An 18,580-nucleotide genomic window follows, 5' to 3' on the forward strand; every position below is an offset into this window, starting at 1 on the left:
CGAATCACGATCTACATGTCCGTCAGCCTGCATTAATCTGTCTACGGACAATGAGGTCAATGTTCTTTTCTTATGTATTTTTCTTGGCGAGAAATCAATTCTAAGCCTTTAATTATGTATGATTCGGAAGCAATCTACTATGCCTCATTATACTAAAAATTCTTTTTGGAAAATCAAACTAAAAAAGGAAAAGAATCCAGAGAATCTAAACTTTTTCCGCCTTTGGAGTGCGATACTCATGTCAAACATTCAGTCCCGAGCAACGATGGGGACAACGATGGGGACGACGACGACGAAGTCAAACCTCAAGACCAGTCAAAACCCTGAGGGGTTCCAATCGCAAGCCTCGTCCTCGCACTCGGTACGATTTCAAAGAACTGCAAATGTTTTGGGAGGAACAGATGGCAATCGGCTATCGATCCCAACTCGCGCGCGCCCACTGACTTCGCTGTCTTTGACTCTCCGCAGCCACGAAGCAAGCTGGCGAAGAAGATATGGCAGTGTGTGTGTATGTGATGTCTCGGTCGTCGTTTCCTGCCGCACCGTGGCTGTTGCCATCACAGGCAGAACGGTCGACATGGGCGTGACACCGAGTTACATTCTTCCCTCGGGAAGTTTGCTGCGCCGTGGCGGTCGCTTTCGGAGACAGAAACGTGAGCATGGGTGTCGGATTGAGCTCATTGGTTCTTCCCTTGGAAGGTTGAGGGCAGCACAAGAAAGCTTTCTGCTCTCTTTGTTCTGGAGAAGTCAAAAAGGTTTGCGTCGTGGGGGAGCTTGCTCTGTCTTCCGTCCATAATGATCTCAAGAGCTTTCAATTGCATTCCGAGGTTGACACATGCGTTTGGGTTCAGTAGCCTCTCTAAGCTCAACACCAAACGTCATGAAAAGGAGGCACTTCGGCATGACAAGCTACTTTGCCTCCAATAATTGTCACCTGTCGGCGCCAAGTTATTTAATTTGGCTTCTCTACCGTTAACATAACGAGCCATATGGTCATTATTTTGGGTTAATCATGATTTCATACACGCAATCCAATTAATGTTTATTGGACATACTACATGTCCGATGAATACTTTGTTAGACATGCCACATCAACAGAATATCTAAAGAACATATACGCTAATTACAAAAAAAAAGAAAGATGTGTAGAAAATAGATTACTTTAATATGTTTTCACATTCATAAATCACAAAACAATTGTGGACTTTTTATGCTCGTATGCTAATTTGGTCGTCCAACATGTTTTATTGGACACGCTCTTGACATAAAATTTGGCATGAAGAAATATTCGGGATACAGGATATATGCCCCCTTTAAGAAATTTTTTTTATATTCCAAGTTCATCATACTTGATAAGGATAAATCTCGATACCCTCTAGCTTCCCGTGCCACATAGGTAACATCTAAACGAAAGCCTGGAACCACCTACTCCCTACGAATGCTAACAGAATGTCATATCGCCAACCTTGACTTCCTGAAGTGAGCTCACAGGACCCGCTCCTCAATGATCTCACAGTTAAGAAAATAAACTTGGCTCCGCATTAATGATTGATATCATGGCTCGGCTTTATCAACCTTCTCTTCCAAACGAATGATAAGAGGACCATGCCTTGCCTAACCCAAAGAAGCAAGAAAGCCTGACCGAAGGTGTCATGCTAATAGTCCCCAGATGTTGTTCCCGGGAGCACATGTCGACAAGCCACTCGCATTAAATGTTTTGGCTATATAAGGTAATAAGGGTCTCAATGAAGGCATGTCTACTCCACCCAATGCCCAGGTATAAAAGTCATGCCCCGAGCTAAGCTGGGGTGAGTAGGCAAAAGAGACTCTTTACTCACTTAATTACACTACTAATACTGTTGTCTTTCTCCTTCTTTGTTTTCCTGACTTAAGCATCAGGGGAGTCGAGTCGGGACACTCCTAACGTAGAATTGTTATGCAAGGTCATTGACGTAGCCCAAAAGCATAGCTAGAAGACTACTCAACAAAGGGGATCATCCAACTCCCGAACTAAACTTCACCGCTCCTAACGAACCACCTCTCCTAATAACTTTCTTTGTCCTATCCATAACATTTGCTCTCCCGATAGAAAATCAACCGGGTAGATGGTATCTGTGTATTAACAATACTTAATAATATTAAAAAAAATAAATTAGATCGAAATAATTTTGACAATCTAACTAATGATCGAATTTGGCCTATAAAAAAGTCTATCTATCTAAAGCCTGACCACTACCCACATGTAGTTTGTAGCATCCACTTCCACCTCATTGCGAAAGAGAATTACAAGGTTATAATACATAATAATAACTTTCCTCACGTTAGTTAGAATAGGAAAATCTAACATATTCATATTCATACTGATAAGGGGAGAACTCACCCCCAATTGCAGCTCACCATGTCACTGTCAACTCAGATGACATGATCGGGCTCGGATGATATAGCGATTACCCAATGGTAACAATTTACCTAAAAGAAAATATTATATGATATTTCCTTCTGCTACAAAGGCTCACTAATTTACTGTTACCAATAATTTACTGTTATGGTCTTATTACAGGTTAGCCCATTTAGCAAACACTTGAAGCACTTTCTCTTAATCATTTTTAGAATTGTGCACACATGACTCAAGAAGAGTCACATATTGCAAGACTATATCACAGACATTCTCAATGAGCACTTAGTGCGAGTGTTTCGCTACCGACCATAACACATTCAATATATATATATATATATATATATATATATATATATATATATATATATATATATATATATATATATATATATATAAATAATATTTTAATAATAATAATAATCAAAAGAAATTATATAATGTATTGCATGTGTAATCACTTATGTAATTAGTTTGTAGGGCAACCTATAATTGGTATTTATCAAGTCATTAAGGTGATTTGAGATGAACCTATCATCTCATAATGATAAAAATTATAGGAAAATCTAGGGGTGCCATCATATGCGCAGTGGAAGAATAGAAAATAAAAACCTCAAATTTTTCAAAAAGGTGTTCATTGTCGTGCAAAGATTGGTACACAAAAACTCATGAAACCTAAATCCACGTGTGAGATAGTTGTGTTTTATGTAGGGAGATCTTATATCCCTGAATGCCTGCAGATCTGTAGGAGAGGATGAAGGAGGTCAAGCGCCCTCCTCTCTAGCGGTGATCTATATAGCAAGGCTGGGATGATGCTTCCCAAATCACTATCCAAATCTTCACACCTACTATCTGAGGAGGAGAACGAGAGAGGAGAATAGGATATGGTAACTAAGAAGTCTCTAGGTTTATGAGTTTTTGATCCCCTCCTATTTATAGAGGTCCACTGTCTACTTAACCCTTATGGATCTTATCCTATTGGGTATTTGATCTCCATCTAACTACCCAAGTCTCTTAGATTAGTGAATCTCTATCCAATAATCTTTTATTAGCTATTATTGTATCTAGTCCATAGGATCTAATAATTTATGGGCTTATTAAATATCCAATAAAATATGGGCTCCGATGGATATCTTATATCTGAACCTCTACTCGATGCAATGCCTACCATATGTGTGTGACCCTTTAAGCTTAATATCGAGCTAGCCATGAGTCATACCTATCAGAACTCCTTTTGAGCCATCGACTATGAATGTACTATGCTACTACACCGCAGCCCCCAAATAATACAGGGGAAATCCAATTCTTTGGACATATTTATCCTCAGTTACTATGTACCTATAGTCTCTCATCCATCTAATATCCTAGAGATCAGGGTATAGTGCTATCAAACTCATATGGTTTCTACTCGAGTCTTGCTCTAATTGGATTATTTCGAAGAACTCTTTCTCTCTCAATCCGAATGACCATAGTTAGGGATTTGTCTGAGCAAGAATACATGAGATATTTCTCTCATAACACCGAGAGTGGATGATCCTTTATCAATACTCAATAGTCCTCGTAAGATTGATTGTCACTCCCGATGACCGGCTATCCTAGATCTGAAATTTCTAAACTTATAAGTTTGATATCAAATAGTAGAGTACTCATATAGAACATCCTTGGTATCAAAATCTAAAAACTGATTGAGGAGTACAATCACTCATACTATCACTCATATTATTATAATCTCAATACTATTGACTTGAGAGTCGGCATAGTCACATTCGTCCTAAAGACGCAAGCTCATCCTAGAAGCCCTCCTATCACTCTCAGATGTTGATGGGGTGGGACGAATCGACTAGCACGATCCTAAGGTGCTACTTGTTCGCTCGAGGTGGTTGGAGCTTCCTCGGGATTCTAGAGTTGAACCAAGGTGTGCCTTGGCTTCACTCAGGTTCTTTCATAAGAGGTTAGCATCGAGAGAGTTCTTGACTCGACCCCTCCGTTGGTAAAGTCAGTAGCAGGAATGAGAATAGTATTAATTTTTTCTTATCCCCCTTTTAGGTTTCGAGGGTCAGCTTTTATACTTGCACGGTCAATGGTAAGAGATTGATGGCTCCTATCTTAATCCGTGGTCCTTCGAGGGCTCATTTATAACGATGGATGGTTAGTTCCTTTCCTTCTCAGTGAAGGATGATCATACGGGGCACTGTTTGTTTGGGCTCATTTGTTTGTTTGACCTTTTCCGAAATCGTGGTTGACTAGGGTGAAATCTGTGGTCCTTCAAGGGCTTATTTGTTTGTTTGACCTTTCCAATCGTGGTTGACCTTTCTCGCTGCTGGGCCGCACGGCAGGGGAGGTACTTGAGCTCTTCTGCCCTAATTACTGTAGTGGTGAAAGTGAATCCACCGTTCACGTCTCTTTATTCCCTATCATATACTTGCGTGGGACGGGGACTAAGTTTTCGTCCCTGAAAACCACCACCATGCCATTTGCCATGTTCCAACGTGTTGCACGCATGAGTTGTGGTACGTCGGACACTGCAACAACGCATGCAGACCATGGTACGTGCCACACTATATAGTGAGAATGCAGGAGATGTGATGAAGTTTTAGGTAGTGGTTGCATGTCCCTCCCTGTGCATGCTCATGGTAAAAATACGAGGAACACTGCATGCAACTCCAACCGTGCATGTTACCACATACCTTCTTTTACATCTGAGTTAATTATGTGGAAGCAAGTGCTGCATGCACCGATGCCTTGCCAAAGTATGGACTACTATATATGTAACAAATTGTACTAATGAAGCCATAGTCACTGTAATTCTTGTTGCAGAAATAGCTACTAGTCTGCAAATTGCCAGGACTAATTGGCCATGGAGAGAAAGAAAACAAAATTGCCATGTAGATCTGAGCAAATAATTAGTTCATTTATATATATATTTCCCATATGATTTTGATCTTATCCAATTCGATGAAGCACTCGGCAATCATTGCATCTCCCAACTCAAGTATGTTTTGGAATGTCAACTTGCTGTATAACTATTATATCGAAAATAATCGACCATGAAAACGATGGACGACCAGTCATGCTGCAATTGGATCAAATATTAGGGTCTTTTATGTATCTTCTTCCGAGGAATTTCATGATGTTTTCGAAGCTACAAGTGGATTGAAATGAACGAACCCTAACGGGTTGAAATGTTCATCTAGTTATAAAAAAGATATTGCTCGAATAATGATCAAGTGATTAGATCATTTGCAAGTAATCTACAAGTCTAATCACATCATAATAGTTCTCTCTTTCTTCCTGTGTCATGTTCGTTATTATTCATATCATTCGTGGGATGTGCATTTTGTCCACAGAACCTTCATCATCTCCAGGATTATGGCAGGTGGAGACAAATGTTCGACGCAATATGATCAGAGTCATGCATGCACAGTAGCTTCTTCTTCCTTCTTCGCCATGAGTCCAATACTCTTTCGAGTGTCATAAAGCAAGGTGGTATTGGAAGAGGATGGATGGAGCTTTGTAGCCTAACCATCAATATGGCGAGTTAAGAGGGTTTCAATCAGTACTTGCATGTGCCAGGGGTCTACACTGTGTTGACTCCATTGACAAACAAATAGACCACCACAACTTGAGGTAGTAGCCAATGGTCTAAAGGAGGTCCTCATCTGAGTTCTTCATGAAGATCCAAAACTTCGACACACACATAAATGTCTTGTTATCCATCTTTGAACCCTAACCACCACCATATTTATTGATCTGTCTGGTGTAAGCATGGCCAGTTGCTCCCAGCCAGCTTGCTGCTGCAACTCGTCCCCCGGAGGAGAAACCATGCCTTCTTCCTGTACGACTATAGATAGGCTGCTTCATGGCAAGACAACCAGCTTTTATGACACTAATTTGACTGGCCTGATAAACAGATATATATATATATATATATATATATATATCTCTCTCTCTCTCTCTCTCTCTCTCTCTCTCGAGAGAGAGAGAGAGAGAGAGAGAGAGAGAGTAAATAATACAATGTGTTAGAATTATTAAAAGAAGGATGTGGACACTTAGGTTTGAGAAGGACCTCTCTGAGGATTTAGTAGTAAAAGGGTTGGATTTGTACATGAGAAAAAGGCTTCTCCTAAGGAGGAGGAGAAGGGAGGAAGAGGAGGAAAAGAAAGAAACAAGGAGAACATATTTGTTGCTAAATTTGGTGAGAAAAGAGCAAAGCCATGTACCCGCGCCTGCCTTTTGACCGACCCAAAAGCTGAGCGCAGGAAAGCTAGCACAGAACGGCACGGCAAGGCACGGCACGGCAGCACCAGCGAAGCATCAATGGCCTCCTCCTACTTCTCGAACTGGCCGAGCCTGTCGTCGCTCAGCCTTGATTTATAGGAAGCCTTCTTGTACTCGCCCCATGTGAACTCCCTGTACTTGCTCTGCTCCCCTTCCCCCATCAGCTGTGGCAATGGTGCAATCCTCTCTGCGGGAGATGGCCCAAAGAAGTAGATCATCGACACCCTCGACTTCAAACCGTTGGCCAACACCCTGTGCCTCACGCTCCTGAACCTCCCATTCGTCAGAACCTGCGTACCAGCCATCACATACACAGTCTTATAGCTGAGGGCTACAGGGAAGAAGAACATAGAATGATCGATAAGATGGATGGGTTAGATTCTTGCCTGGAGAGCGTCGCCGACGTTGATGAAGAAGGATTCTTGGTCTGGTGGGACTGCAACCCAGCTCCCATCCTTCAGCGATATCTGCAGGCCGGTGCTACTGTTCGATCTTAAGACGGAGATGATCTGCGGGTCTGTGTGCTCCCCGAAACCAGTCAAGCTGCAGTTGAGCTTCTCCAGAATAGGGCATTTTGGGTAGTGATTCAGCCTAAATATTCCATCACTCTGTTCACCCATCACTAACCTGCTAAAAGCATCTCTTGGTTCGATCTTTAGCCCTTCGGCCATCAGCCTTAGCAGGTCAGAGGCCAACTTCCTCATAGCTAGTAAGTACTCCTTCAAAGCAGAGCTGCAGCGTCGTCCACAAAACAAAGCAACAAACTAAGAAGAAAGCAGTGGTTGGCAACTTAGCAGTGCTTATTACTCTTGCTGTTCTTACCGAAAGGAACACGCCGAGGGTTCCTCGAGGAAGGACATTGATGTATAAGACAAGGGCGCCGAGGTGATGGCAAAGAGGAGGTACTCGACCCACCCGACATCACCATTAGGACCAATTGTCTTATTCCCATAACCGAAAGGATTGGGAGGACCGGACTTTTCCTTGTCCAGCTGAGGCAAGGCGAAGAACTTGATGGCCTCCGCCTCCAACCTCTGCGCGAGCTCTACGGGGACCCCATGGTTGACGACCTTAAAGAAACCCAACTCTTCGCAGGCCCCGACGAGAGCTTCCGCGGATCCAGGCATCGATAGGTCGACGACGGGGATGTCGGAGACGTTAGACCCGTGTTTCGGAGACCTAATGAGAGGTATCTGATCAAGTACTTCGTCGGCTAAGACCACCATGGCTGTAGAAGAACAGAGTAAGGACAGAGGAAGGTGTTTGTGTTGGAACGCTGGGGAAGGATTTGCATGAGTGAGGAGTGGTTTCCTAGGCCTTATATAGGCAAACCATACATACCGGTGACAAAAGAAGATTATATCTTGTAGATTATACTGCATCAAAGTCATTCTAAAAAATTGCTCATCCTAATCTTAATCTTTATTTTGACCAAAATGAATGGTCGAAACGAAAAGTAAAAATATTTGGAAGAAATGTCTCATTTATTGCACCATCAACGCTCTCAAATCCTCGTATATCATCAGACTAATATTTTAAGTATACTCATAAAAAAATTCAAATTGAATGATTTTAAGGATTCAAGTGGACTTAGAATATAGCCGAAAATACACTGAAATCCATAGTCATTCAAGGTTTGATGGTGAAGAAAGATTCGGCATGTTGAAAACTATGGTAACGACATCTTAGAATAGGAGTAAATAAAATGCTAACGCAGTAGGAAAGATTAGGTGTTGAATGAATCAAATGTCTCTTCTCGAAGATGCAGTGCGGTAGTCAAAAGCATATCGGATAACATGGAGTCATCCGCTGGCAGTCAACTCACCAAATATTCACGTGTGTAGAGATGCCGATCCGTAAAGAAGGGAATGTTTTCTTGTTTATGGTTACGTAATCGATTCAGATTAATTGCATTCACAGTCCACACCATCAATGCACAAAGAAATGCCGCAACCTTCGAAGCATCCGAAGTCAACACAGCTTTCTGCCATGAAGTGCCCATCACTGTCCTCCGTGACTCGCAGAGTGAGTCATAGTTTGACCTTCTTTTACGTAGGGATAAGTAGTCGTTGCAAACAACCGCGCACACACAGCAAGTTCCTTATGCTGTCATTCTCCATGGAATTGCACTGATCACGGAGTGTCGTAATGGGATGGAGGGATTCCTACCTTGCTTACACTCCTCGTCTTCTCGAGCCTTTATTAATGCGGTTCTGAGATCTTCCATGGACCTCAGAAGTCAACATCCCGAGCTCGGCGTGAATGGCTTGGGGGTCAAAAGGAGAGGTGGTCTTCCTTCTTGTTTGACCGGGGGAATCTCCGCGACACCCATAAGGAAAAACCACATGCTCCGAGTTGGTAGGGATTGCTTTGACCAAGGAATGCAATCGGCTTATTACTCGTTACCCATCCTATCCACGTGTTGTGCACGTATTGAGTGTGCTATAGGTTAAAAAGGAGTAATGTGTAATCGCTGAGATCTCCGATTGCAAATGTGTAATCACATATTAGTAATCGTATACTAATTAAGCTTTTATGAATATGCTAATGTCGGCCTTCCACATTCGATTTGGATTAAAATAAGATATTATCATCATCCTCATTTCTGGATAAAACACGATCAAGTAAGATGTTACAGTCTTCCTTATTTAAAGGTCAATGTTTTCGCTAATTTACAAACATAACTCATTCTAATAAGTAGGTTTGGTCGCAAAAAAAATGTATAATTAAGGAAGAAGCAATTTTAGCGTTCTTTATATTTTCATATGTGGTTATAGAAGTAAATCTTTAAATTCCAATCATATGTTTATTTGGTGTAAATGAGAGTAATATTATTTATTTAGACCCTTATGACCAAAACTATTTGTGTAATCAAATCAAATAATTAAGTTAGGAATTATTTTTTTTCTTACGAAAAATCTTAATATATTTTTCTTGTTTATTAATATAAATTAGGAAATAACTATTAAGCATTTCAAATAGGGTGATATCATATTTGTTAGTATATTAAATAGAAATAATTTATATTAAATAAATATTAAAAAAAAATCTTTAATAACCTCCTAGGGAGAGACGAGAAGTTACACCTTGCTGACGAAAGTAGGTTTCCCTATCTTTCTTAAAAATAAAAGTTTTAGTTTTTATTTTGATTCTTTAATATTAAAAGTTTTATAGTTTGAAAAATATTTATCAATTTTTTAAATGTCAAAATTTATATTCTTACATTAAAGTCAATTAGTTGAAGTTTTTATAATATTCTTTAACCCATGTTTAAGGTTTTTATTTTTATATTTAAATATGTTAAAATGTTACATATTTTATGTATTAAATATATGATATTTCCTGGCATTATAACTTATCTTTAATCTCATTTGGATTAGAATTTTTATTAGATTAAAATTTATTCTCTAAAATTTTGATATTATTTTATCTAAAATTTAAAATGTGCTATTTTGAATGATTTAAAATTTATTTGATTAGAATATGTTGAAATTATATATGTGTTAGAAAGTATGATTTCTATTTGAATTTAGAAAGTTATTTTCTTATATTAAAGCTTATCTTCCGATCTATCTTTTAATGTGTTATTATACTTTTGTTTATATAATTATTAGTTAATATATATTGTGATATGAAATTGAATATATATTAGATTGAAATTGCTCATAGGTCAGGCCCAACCCATAAGCCAAGCTTAACCTATGGATCAAGCCTTGGCTTGTAGGCTAACATAGCCCAACCATTATGGGCGGTCACAGACACACATAACCAATCCATGGGCTAGGGCTTGACCAGCTTAATGTGATGCATACCTAGTTATGTGCAATGCACATGACCAGTAGATGGGCTGGCCCAATCTAGCCCAATATTGTTGTTGGATTTGAGTTCAAATATTAATTGAATTAAACTAGGCTTGATTAGTCTAGATCGATTTAGGGTGATTCCGAATTGATTGACTTATAAGTTAGTTTTGTTGAATCTCGGATTTTGATGATGAAGTCAATTGTCATTTGTTATCTAATCTATGTGTTGAGATAAGTGTGCAGGATTAACTACGATGAGAGTAAGACAAGCAGCAGGTGTTGCGCCGGAGTCAAGATCATGATCACGTTGGGAGTTCGAGAGTTCGACGGAAGTTCGGATGGTCGTCGGAGGTTCAGCGAGAACATATCCGAGAAGTCCAGAAGCTTGCCAAGCGAAGCTCGTCGGAACTCGCCAAGTGGATTGTCGCAAAGTCCAGGAGTATGCCGGATGTCCGCAGAAGGATCACCGAGGGCTATCGGATGATCGACGGAAGTTGGCCGGAAACTCGCCGGAAGAAGCGATTGACGCAACGGAGCAAAGCTGCAGAAGTTGTCTTAGAGTTAATCGTAGTTAGCATGATGATTAAGCATGAAAATGGGAGGTGATCCCATTAGCTTAATCTTGGGGCAATTGGGCCCCTGAAAAGATTCAAATTGGGCCGAATGGAGTGAACCATTCGGACCCTGATTGCACCAGGAGGTGCAACCGCCCCAGCCAGGAGGTGCAACCGCCTGGGCTGTGGGGTTGGGAGGTGCAACCGCCCCAGCCAGGAGGTGCAACCGCCAGGGCTGCGAGGCTGGGAGGTGCAACCGCCCCAGCCGAGAGGTGCAACCGCCCAGAGCTCAGTCTTCGAGCTAGACTGGGCGGTGCAACCTCCTCTGCCAAGAGGTAGCACCGCCAGAGCTCAAGTTTCGAGCTCTGCCAGGCGATGCAACCATCGAGCTCAGTCTTCGAGCTCTGGCAGAGAGGTGCATCAGCCTGAGCTCAGTCTCGAGCTCTGCCAGGTGATGCAATCACCAAGCTCAGTCTTCGAGCTCTGGCAGAGAGGTGCATCAGCCTGAGCTCAGTTTCGAGCTCTGCCAGGTGATGCAACCACCGAGCTCAATTTCGAGCTCTGCCAGGTGATGCAACCACCAAGCTCAGTCTTCGAGCTCTGCCAGGTGATGGAACCATCGAGCTCAGTCTTCGAGCTCTGGCAGAGAGAAGCAATCGCCTGAGCTCAGTCTTCGAGCTCTGCCAGGCGGTGCCACCTCTCCAGTCAAGAGGTGCAACCGCCTGATCCCAGAATTCTGGGATTTGATCGATTTGATCGTTTTGAGCTCGAATTTTGAATTGGGTTGGGGCCTATAAATACCCCACCCATTCAGCACTGAAAAGATACAGACCTACACCGAAATCTTGATCTTTTCTATGATTCTAAGAGCTCAAAAGTGTTGTAAAGCCTTTAAGTCTCCTCCTTCTGTTCTTCAAGTTTTCAGTTGTAAAGTGAGGAGAGAAAGGTCTGTAAAGGTTGTCTCCTGAGCCTGTCAAAAGGAGAGAAATTGTAAAAGGGCAGTTTGGCCTTCGCCCATTGAAGGAAGGCACCTAATTGATGTCGGCAACCTCGTCGGTGGAGGAAGCCAAAAGTGGAGTAGGTCAAGACTGACCGAACCACTCTAAATCTCTGGTTTGTGTTTATTTTCGAGCACTTTATCATTACTGCAAACCTCCCTCATTACTACTGCTCTCTGCGCTTTCACGAACAAGTTCTAAGTGCTGTTCTTCCGAATCTGCATTCAGACGTAAATTCGTATTTTCATACGTTACTGTTTACGTTTACATTTGATTCTGCAGAACTGTCTTCCGTGCTTTTACGAACGAGCTTCTTTGCAGTTTATACTTACATTTTGATCCTATTGATAACTGCAAACTTTCCTCTACGATTTTACGAACGAGTTTCAGCATTTAGACGTAAAACTGCATTCAGACGTAAATCGGCTTTCCTTGCTCAATCATCAGATCTCAGTTCACGTTTACGTCTTGATTCCAACTGCATACTGCCTTCTGCGAGTATACAAACAAGTTTCAAAGTTTAGACGTAAATCTGCGTCTAGACGTAAATCTGAGTTTAAGACGTAAATCTGAGTTTAGACGTAAATCTGCGTTTAGACGTAAAACTGCGTTTAGACGTAAGTCTGCGTTTAAACGTAAATCTGCGTTTAGACGTAAATCTGCGTTTAGACGTAAATCTGAGTTTAGACGTAAACTGCGCTTAGACGCAAAACTGCGCTTAGACGCAATCTGCGCTTAGACGCAAACTGCACTTAGATACAAACTGAGAATTTGCTTTTGCATCATAACAGTTTTTGAACGAACGCAGCTTTTTGTTTTTTAAATCGTTGTAAGATTTCCGCTGCACTAATTCACCCCCCCCCCCCTCTTAGTGCTCTCGATCCTAACAAGTTTAACCTAAATTAAACCTAATTTAGTCTAAATTATATTAGTCTAGGGTGGTTCTAGATTAGTTAAATGAGGATTAGAGATCGATTAAGTTATGTTCTAGTAAATTGAGTTCAATTGGATCGATTGAACAAGGATTCAAGTCAATGAGGGCTAATTTGTATTATTTGATATTGATAATATTTGAAAGATATATTTTAAACGTGTTCTTTCATCCCGATATGTATATGGCCAGTGTGAGATTATGTTATTTCCCAACCGAGAGCAGGTAGGGCGATTTCCTTCGGGGATTAACGGGCCGTCAAACGTGGTGGCTGGACGACTCCTCCATTCGCTATTAGAAGGAATGTGTCCCCACTTTGATGGGCGAGGGACACCACTCCATTCACTGTTGGGAGTGCGATATTAGTTTGCCTCCATCCACTATTGAGATAACACAAACTCATCCCGTAAGATAAAATCTCTCAATCCGCTATTGGTGGAGTGCTCGTTCGCATATTTAATATATGTCAATGGGATGATTGATTGAATTTTGATCATATATACATTTTGAGTTGACTTTTGGGGTTCCTACTCAGGGTTGTTATTTTTTTTTTTTTTTTTCAGAGCAACCTCCATCTAGTACAAAATCGAATTCCAATAGAGATTGGACATTTCTCTATCGCTAGGTAGAGCCACTTGGATAATTTTTGAAGTTAACATCACTATGTTTATTTTTCTACTTATGATTTGATGAATAAAATATAATAAATATTTATAAATAATAAATAAAGTGATGTTTATCTACTTGACTCTGAATGTATGGAAAAAAAAAAATTCAGGATATGACAATTTATTTCGATAATTTGATATGACTATTAAAAGTCCAACATAACCTAAAATGAAACTTCTATTCTCACTTCTAATAATATTTTTGTAATCAAATCCTTTTATTTAAGTATATTTTTATTTTTATTTTCTTATTAATAAAATTTAGAAAATATTCAATATTTCAAGTTGAGTGATTCTAATGTTATTTCAATATTCTTATTAATAAAATTTAAAAACTAGATATAAAATGAATAACATATTTTTTTTATTTTTAAAAGGCAGTTACTTTATGATATCAACCACTTTTTCAGTCCATTAGGATTTAAGAATAGCTCCCTCATATTATTTTAGTCTTGAGTACTACTTAACTATTATTAAATGAATGTGATATTTAACCTTTGTTTCTGGATAAGAATCTAAGAAATCAATATTAAAGAATATCCTTATTTTACGAGATTTTTTAGATATTTTTATTGAATATCTACTTAGATTATCACTTAAATGAAGATTGAATTTATATTGATCTTCTATGTAATACTTTATCTATTTTTAAATCTCCTTATATAATGATATTAATTGAATTGAAGAAGTTAAAAGAAGTAGATTTATGAGTTTTTATATAAGAGCTTTATTCAACTCAGTATTGTTTGTGAAAATAAAGGATGAATCCATGCGATTATGCATTGATTATAAACAGCTCAACCAAGTAATAATAAATAATAAGTATCTTCTTCTTTCAATAGATGATCTATTTGATCAACTTTAAGGTACTCAAGTATATTGGAAGATTGATTTGGGGTTTGCTTATCATTAATTGAAGATAGGAAAAAGAAGATATACAAAAAAATATTTTTAGAATAAGATATGATTATTACAAATTCTTACTAATGCCTTTCAAACTCATGAATATATTAGTTGTCTTCATCGATCTCTATAAACAACTATTGGAGGAGGTCTACAAATCAAGATTTACATCAAAGCTACTAATAGTGTGGTACAAAGAGATACGGTAAAATTTATCTCTAAATGTTTGGTTTGCAAGCAAAAGCGGAACATTAAGTACTAGTAAAAAGATTACAAAAGATTTCAATTCAAGTGGGAGCTTATTGTTATGGATTTTGTGATAAGACTACCTAAGACTATAAAATGATATGATAAAATTTATATAGTAATAAACAAACTCACTAAATTTGTTCACTTCCTTCCTCTTAACAAGAGGTATCTCTCAGATAAATTAACAAATTTATATATTAAAGAGATTATTCAATATCATATGGTATCAGTTAGTATTATCTCTAATAGAGATCAAAGACTCACTTACTTTTAGAAAATTCTATAATAATCCTTGAGCACACATTTAAAGTTTAGTATACTATTTTATCCTATACTTAATTTGAGAGAATAATACAAACTCTTGAATACTTCTTAAGAGTCGTGTCTTAGACTTTAGTAAAAGTTAGGATATACATTTATACCTAGTTAAGTTTACTTACAATAATAACTAATACTCTAGTATATATATGATCATATTCGAAGCTCTTTATAAGAGAAAGTGCAAGTACCTATGTATTAGGATGAGATGGGAGACAGAAACCTTCGAGGCCTCATTTAATTCAAATAGATATTGATAATGTTTAAACTATACATTAGAGATTATTAACAATCCAAAATTATCCAAAATAAGTTATGCAAATCAAATAAAGTTTAAAGTTGATGATCACTTTATTTTTTTAAGGTACCGTCAACCAATGAAATCATGATGTTTGGTTAAAGAAGGAAGTTAGCCCTTAAGTTTATTGATCCATTTGAGATCTTAAAGAAGGTTAAACATATGGTATACAGATCGACATTATTGCTAACTTTAGCTGGTATCCATAATATAATTCATATATCTATACTTTAAAGATATATCAAAGATCCATCCTATGTCATTTCTTACCTACAGCCGTAACTAAAAGATAATGTCATATTTGAAGAACAATCGATCTAGATTTTGAAAAGAAAATAACATGAGAAATAAAGTTACACCTTTGATAAAGATTCATTATCATCGTCACTCGAGAGATAATATATTAGGCCAAGTAAGCAAACTAGGCTCCAATCGGTAAGCTAGCTCAACCCAGCCCAACATAGCAAGTAATGTATAGTGCACATGACCAAAGTTATAGGCTGGCCTAGCTTGATATAGTACATGCATAGTTATGTGTACATGATCAATACATGGGCTGACCTAATCAAATCTAGTGTTATATAGTCTAACTCATTATCCTTTATTTAATTTGGGCTAGTATTAATTTAGATTGATTCAGGATGATTCCGAACCACTTTGACTTATTCAATACTATTTAACCTAAATTAAACATAATATAATCTAAATTATATCAGTTTAAGATGGCTCTAGACTAATTAAATGAGAATTAGATATTAGTTAAATCGAGTTCAATTAGATCAATTGAGCTAGTGTTATGTTACAATCAATTGAGGAATTAATATTAATGATATTTAAAAATAAATTAAGATATTTTAATATATTATTTTATCTTAATATGAACATGTCTAATATGAAATGATTTTATTTTTCTATTAAAGGCAAGTAAGGTGATTTCCTTCATGAATTAATGAGTTATCAAACATGATGATTGGACAATTCCTTCATTCACTATTGAGAAGAATGTATCCCCACTTTGATAAGTAAGGGACACTATTTTAACTATTGTTAGGAGTACAATATGAGTTTATATTATATGTTGTTGAGAGAATATAAACTCTTACAACATGATAAAGTCTCTTTATCTATTATTTGGAGAGTGTTTATCTTGGTATTTGATATATGTTAATAGACTAATTAACTTTTGAACATGTATTCATATACATTAATAGAATATTTGATATATTCTACTTAATGTTACTGAAATCTTTTTTTTTATTTTTTATTAAATTTTAATGAAGAGTAGACCTTTCTCTATTATTAGATGAAGTTAATTGGATTTTTTTTAAGTTATTTCTAAATAAAGTCTATAACTACTTTTGACTTGTATTTTGATAAATAATAATAATAATAAATATTTATAATTATTATATTAATAAAAATAATATTTATTTATTTGACTTTTATTGTAACTATGGAAGATGTGACAATTTTCATAACTCAATACAATAGAATAGAATAACCATTCTATTAACATAAGGAGCATCAAGCATTGACTAAAATGTTAAGTCCAAATTTATTCTAGTAGATTAATTTAGCGTTTATAGATTGTCTCCTATCATTTTGATGAAGATGATGAATGCGCACTAGATTTCAATTTACTTCGCAAGATGCCCGCAATCACTAATGACGTAAAGGCTGTTGTGAGCTGTACTTTGTAAAGCAAAGGAAATGCGCATCACTAATAATGTAAAGGTTGTAGTGCAGCTGTACATTCTCAAGCACAGGAAATGTGGCTGTGTTGACTTGCAAATGGCGATGCTAAAGAGAGGTAAGACAGCACACGTATTCATGAGGAGAACCAAGTGGCGAGTTAAACCCTTTGGATAGGGACCGTGCAGGATGTGGATCTTGTGGCGAACAATATTGGCCGACGCAGTTCATGTGGTCGGATGAAGAGTCTGTGAAGATAGACACCGGAGTGCAATCCAGCATTCCTGAGATGGTGGGACCATTGACAATATCATCTATCAAGAACATAAGTAGGATGTGAAGAGCTACTCATCCTGGGCTTCACAATACGCAGCACTTGTAAGCTACAGGAACTTATCATCAAGTCAGATTCACCTACAAGATGAACTCAAGTACGAAATATAGTTACTATTGAGGCCAGCCTTTGTTTTGGATCTAATAATTTTAGACTTGTGAAACACTGAAAACATGTCTTTGTGTGTATTTAGGATGAATCTGTGTTATCAGATCATATTCAAATCAAGTAAATGGATCCTCAAGACATATTAGAAAATACATCGCATTAGCAAAATGTGGTCAATATGGATAGTATATATATAAAAAGAAAGCAGTAATTTTTTTATTTAAATTGCGTTTTTAAATTAAAATTGTTGCTTGGACTAAGTCCAGTGTAACCTATTGGGCTTTCAACATCAGCCCATTCTCCAACATGAGGACTTTGTACTTGGAATTATGTAAATTTATCAGTATCAATTAACTGCATATTCGGATTTTTCATCACCCATACACTGTATTTTTCAGAAACAAAATAGTTTTGCAAACTTGAAGCATATTAATTGAAACGGGATCAAATAATTCCTACACAAAGCAGCACAACAGACATGTAGTAGTATAGCCGCACAAGAACATAACGGGCGCACAGAATCGGTGTAATCCATGTGGAACGAGCCATGAGAGGATGGCCCTCAGCGAGTCAAGGCCGCGAGCAGAGAAGCCATGGTGGTGAGAACCAGCACACAGAGACCAGGTACCGCCGCGGTCGATCCGCTCTCCATGGTCGGCGCTGGCGCTGGAGCTTCCTGCGCATGAACGACTGCGATCGATACAAGTAGCAGAAGAAGCAGAGGTACCTTCATGATCAATGCTTCCATTTCTCTCTGATACACCAGTGCCAGAGAGAGAGAGAGAGAGAGAGAGAGAGCGCTTGGGTTGTTGTGAATGTGAGAGAGCTTGGGAGGCATATATAGATAGAGAAAGGATGGGAGAGGACGAGACAGAGCCGTTGGGAAGGGGGAAGGGGCGAAAACTTTCGAACGACGGCGCGAGAGTGGGACCCTCTTTTGAGTGGAGTAGCCGTTAAAACTAGCACGCGTGGCGCGTCGTGAATGGTCCTACGAGAGGGGGATCAAATGACAGCTGAACGAACCGTTGTAGAAACGTACGGTTGTAGCTTT

At 38.4% G+C, this 18,580-nt stretch overlaps 1 protein-coding gene across 1 annotated transcript; it reads right to left on the bottom strand.

Moving 5' to 3' along the window:
- Nucleotides 1–6,449: 6,449 nt before the first annotated feature.
- Nucleotides 6,450–7,946, bottom strand: LOC103989180 (gibberellin 2-beta-dioxygenase 3). Its single transcript, XM_009407969.3, has 3 exons — nt 7,496–7,946; nt 7,060–7,405; nt 6,450–6,963 (listed from the first exon to the last, which is right to left on the bottom strand). The coding sequence occupies exons 1-3, from the start codon at nt 7,897–7,899 to the stop codon at nt 6,724–6,726; spliced, it is 990 nt and encodes a 329-aa protein (XP_009406244.2). The 5' UTR covers nt 7,900–7,946; the 3' UTR covers nt 6,450–6,723.
- Nucleotides 7,947–18,580: the final 10,634 nt, after the last annotated feature.

Source organism: Musa acuminata, chromosome BXJ1-6, assembly GCF_036884655.1.
Source record: "Musa acuminata AAA Group cultivar baxijiao chromosome BXJ1-6, Cavendish_Baxijiao_AAA, whole genome shotgun sequence".
NCBI classification, from domain to species: domain Eukaryota; kingdom Viridiplantae; phylum Streptophyta; class Magnoliopsida; order Zingiberales; family Musaceae; genus Musa; species Musa acuminata.

What these genes read in the sequence shown, in the direction of transcription:
- LOC103989180 (XM_009407969.3), bottom strand. Translation starts at nt 7,899, where the DNA reads ATGGTGGTCTTAGCCGACGAAGTACTTGATCAGATACCTCTCATTAGG. An exon ending in CCCTCGGCGTGTTCCTTTCG is followed by an intron (nt 7,406 to 7,495) that starts GTAAGAACAGCA and finishes ACGACGCTGCAG; the next exon opens with CTCTGCTTTGAAGGAGTACT. An exon ending in ACGTCGGCGACGCTCTCCAG is followed by an intron (nt 6,964 to 7,059) that starts GCAAGAATCTAA and finishes GCTGGTACGCAG; the next exon opens with GTTCTGACGAATGGGAGGTT.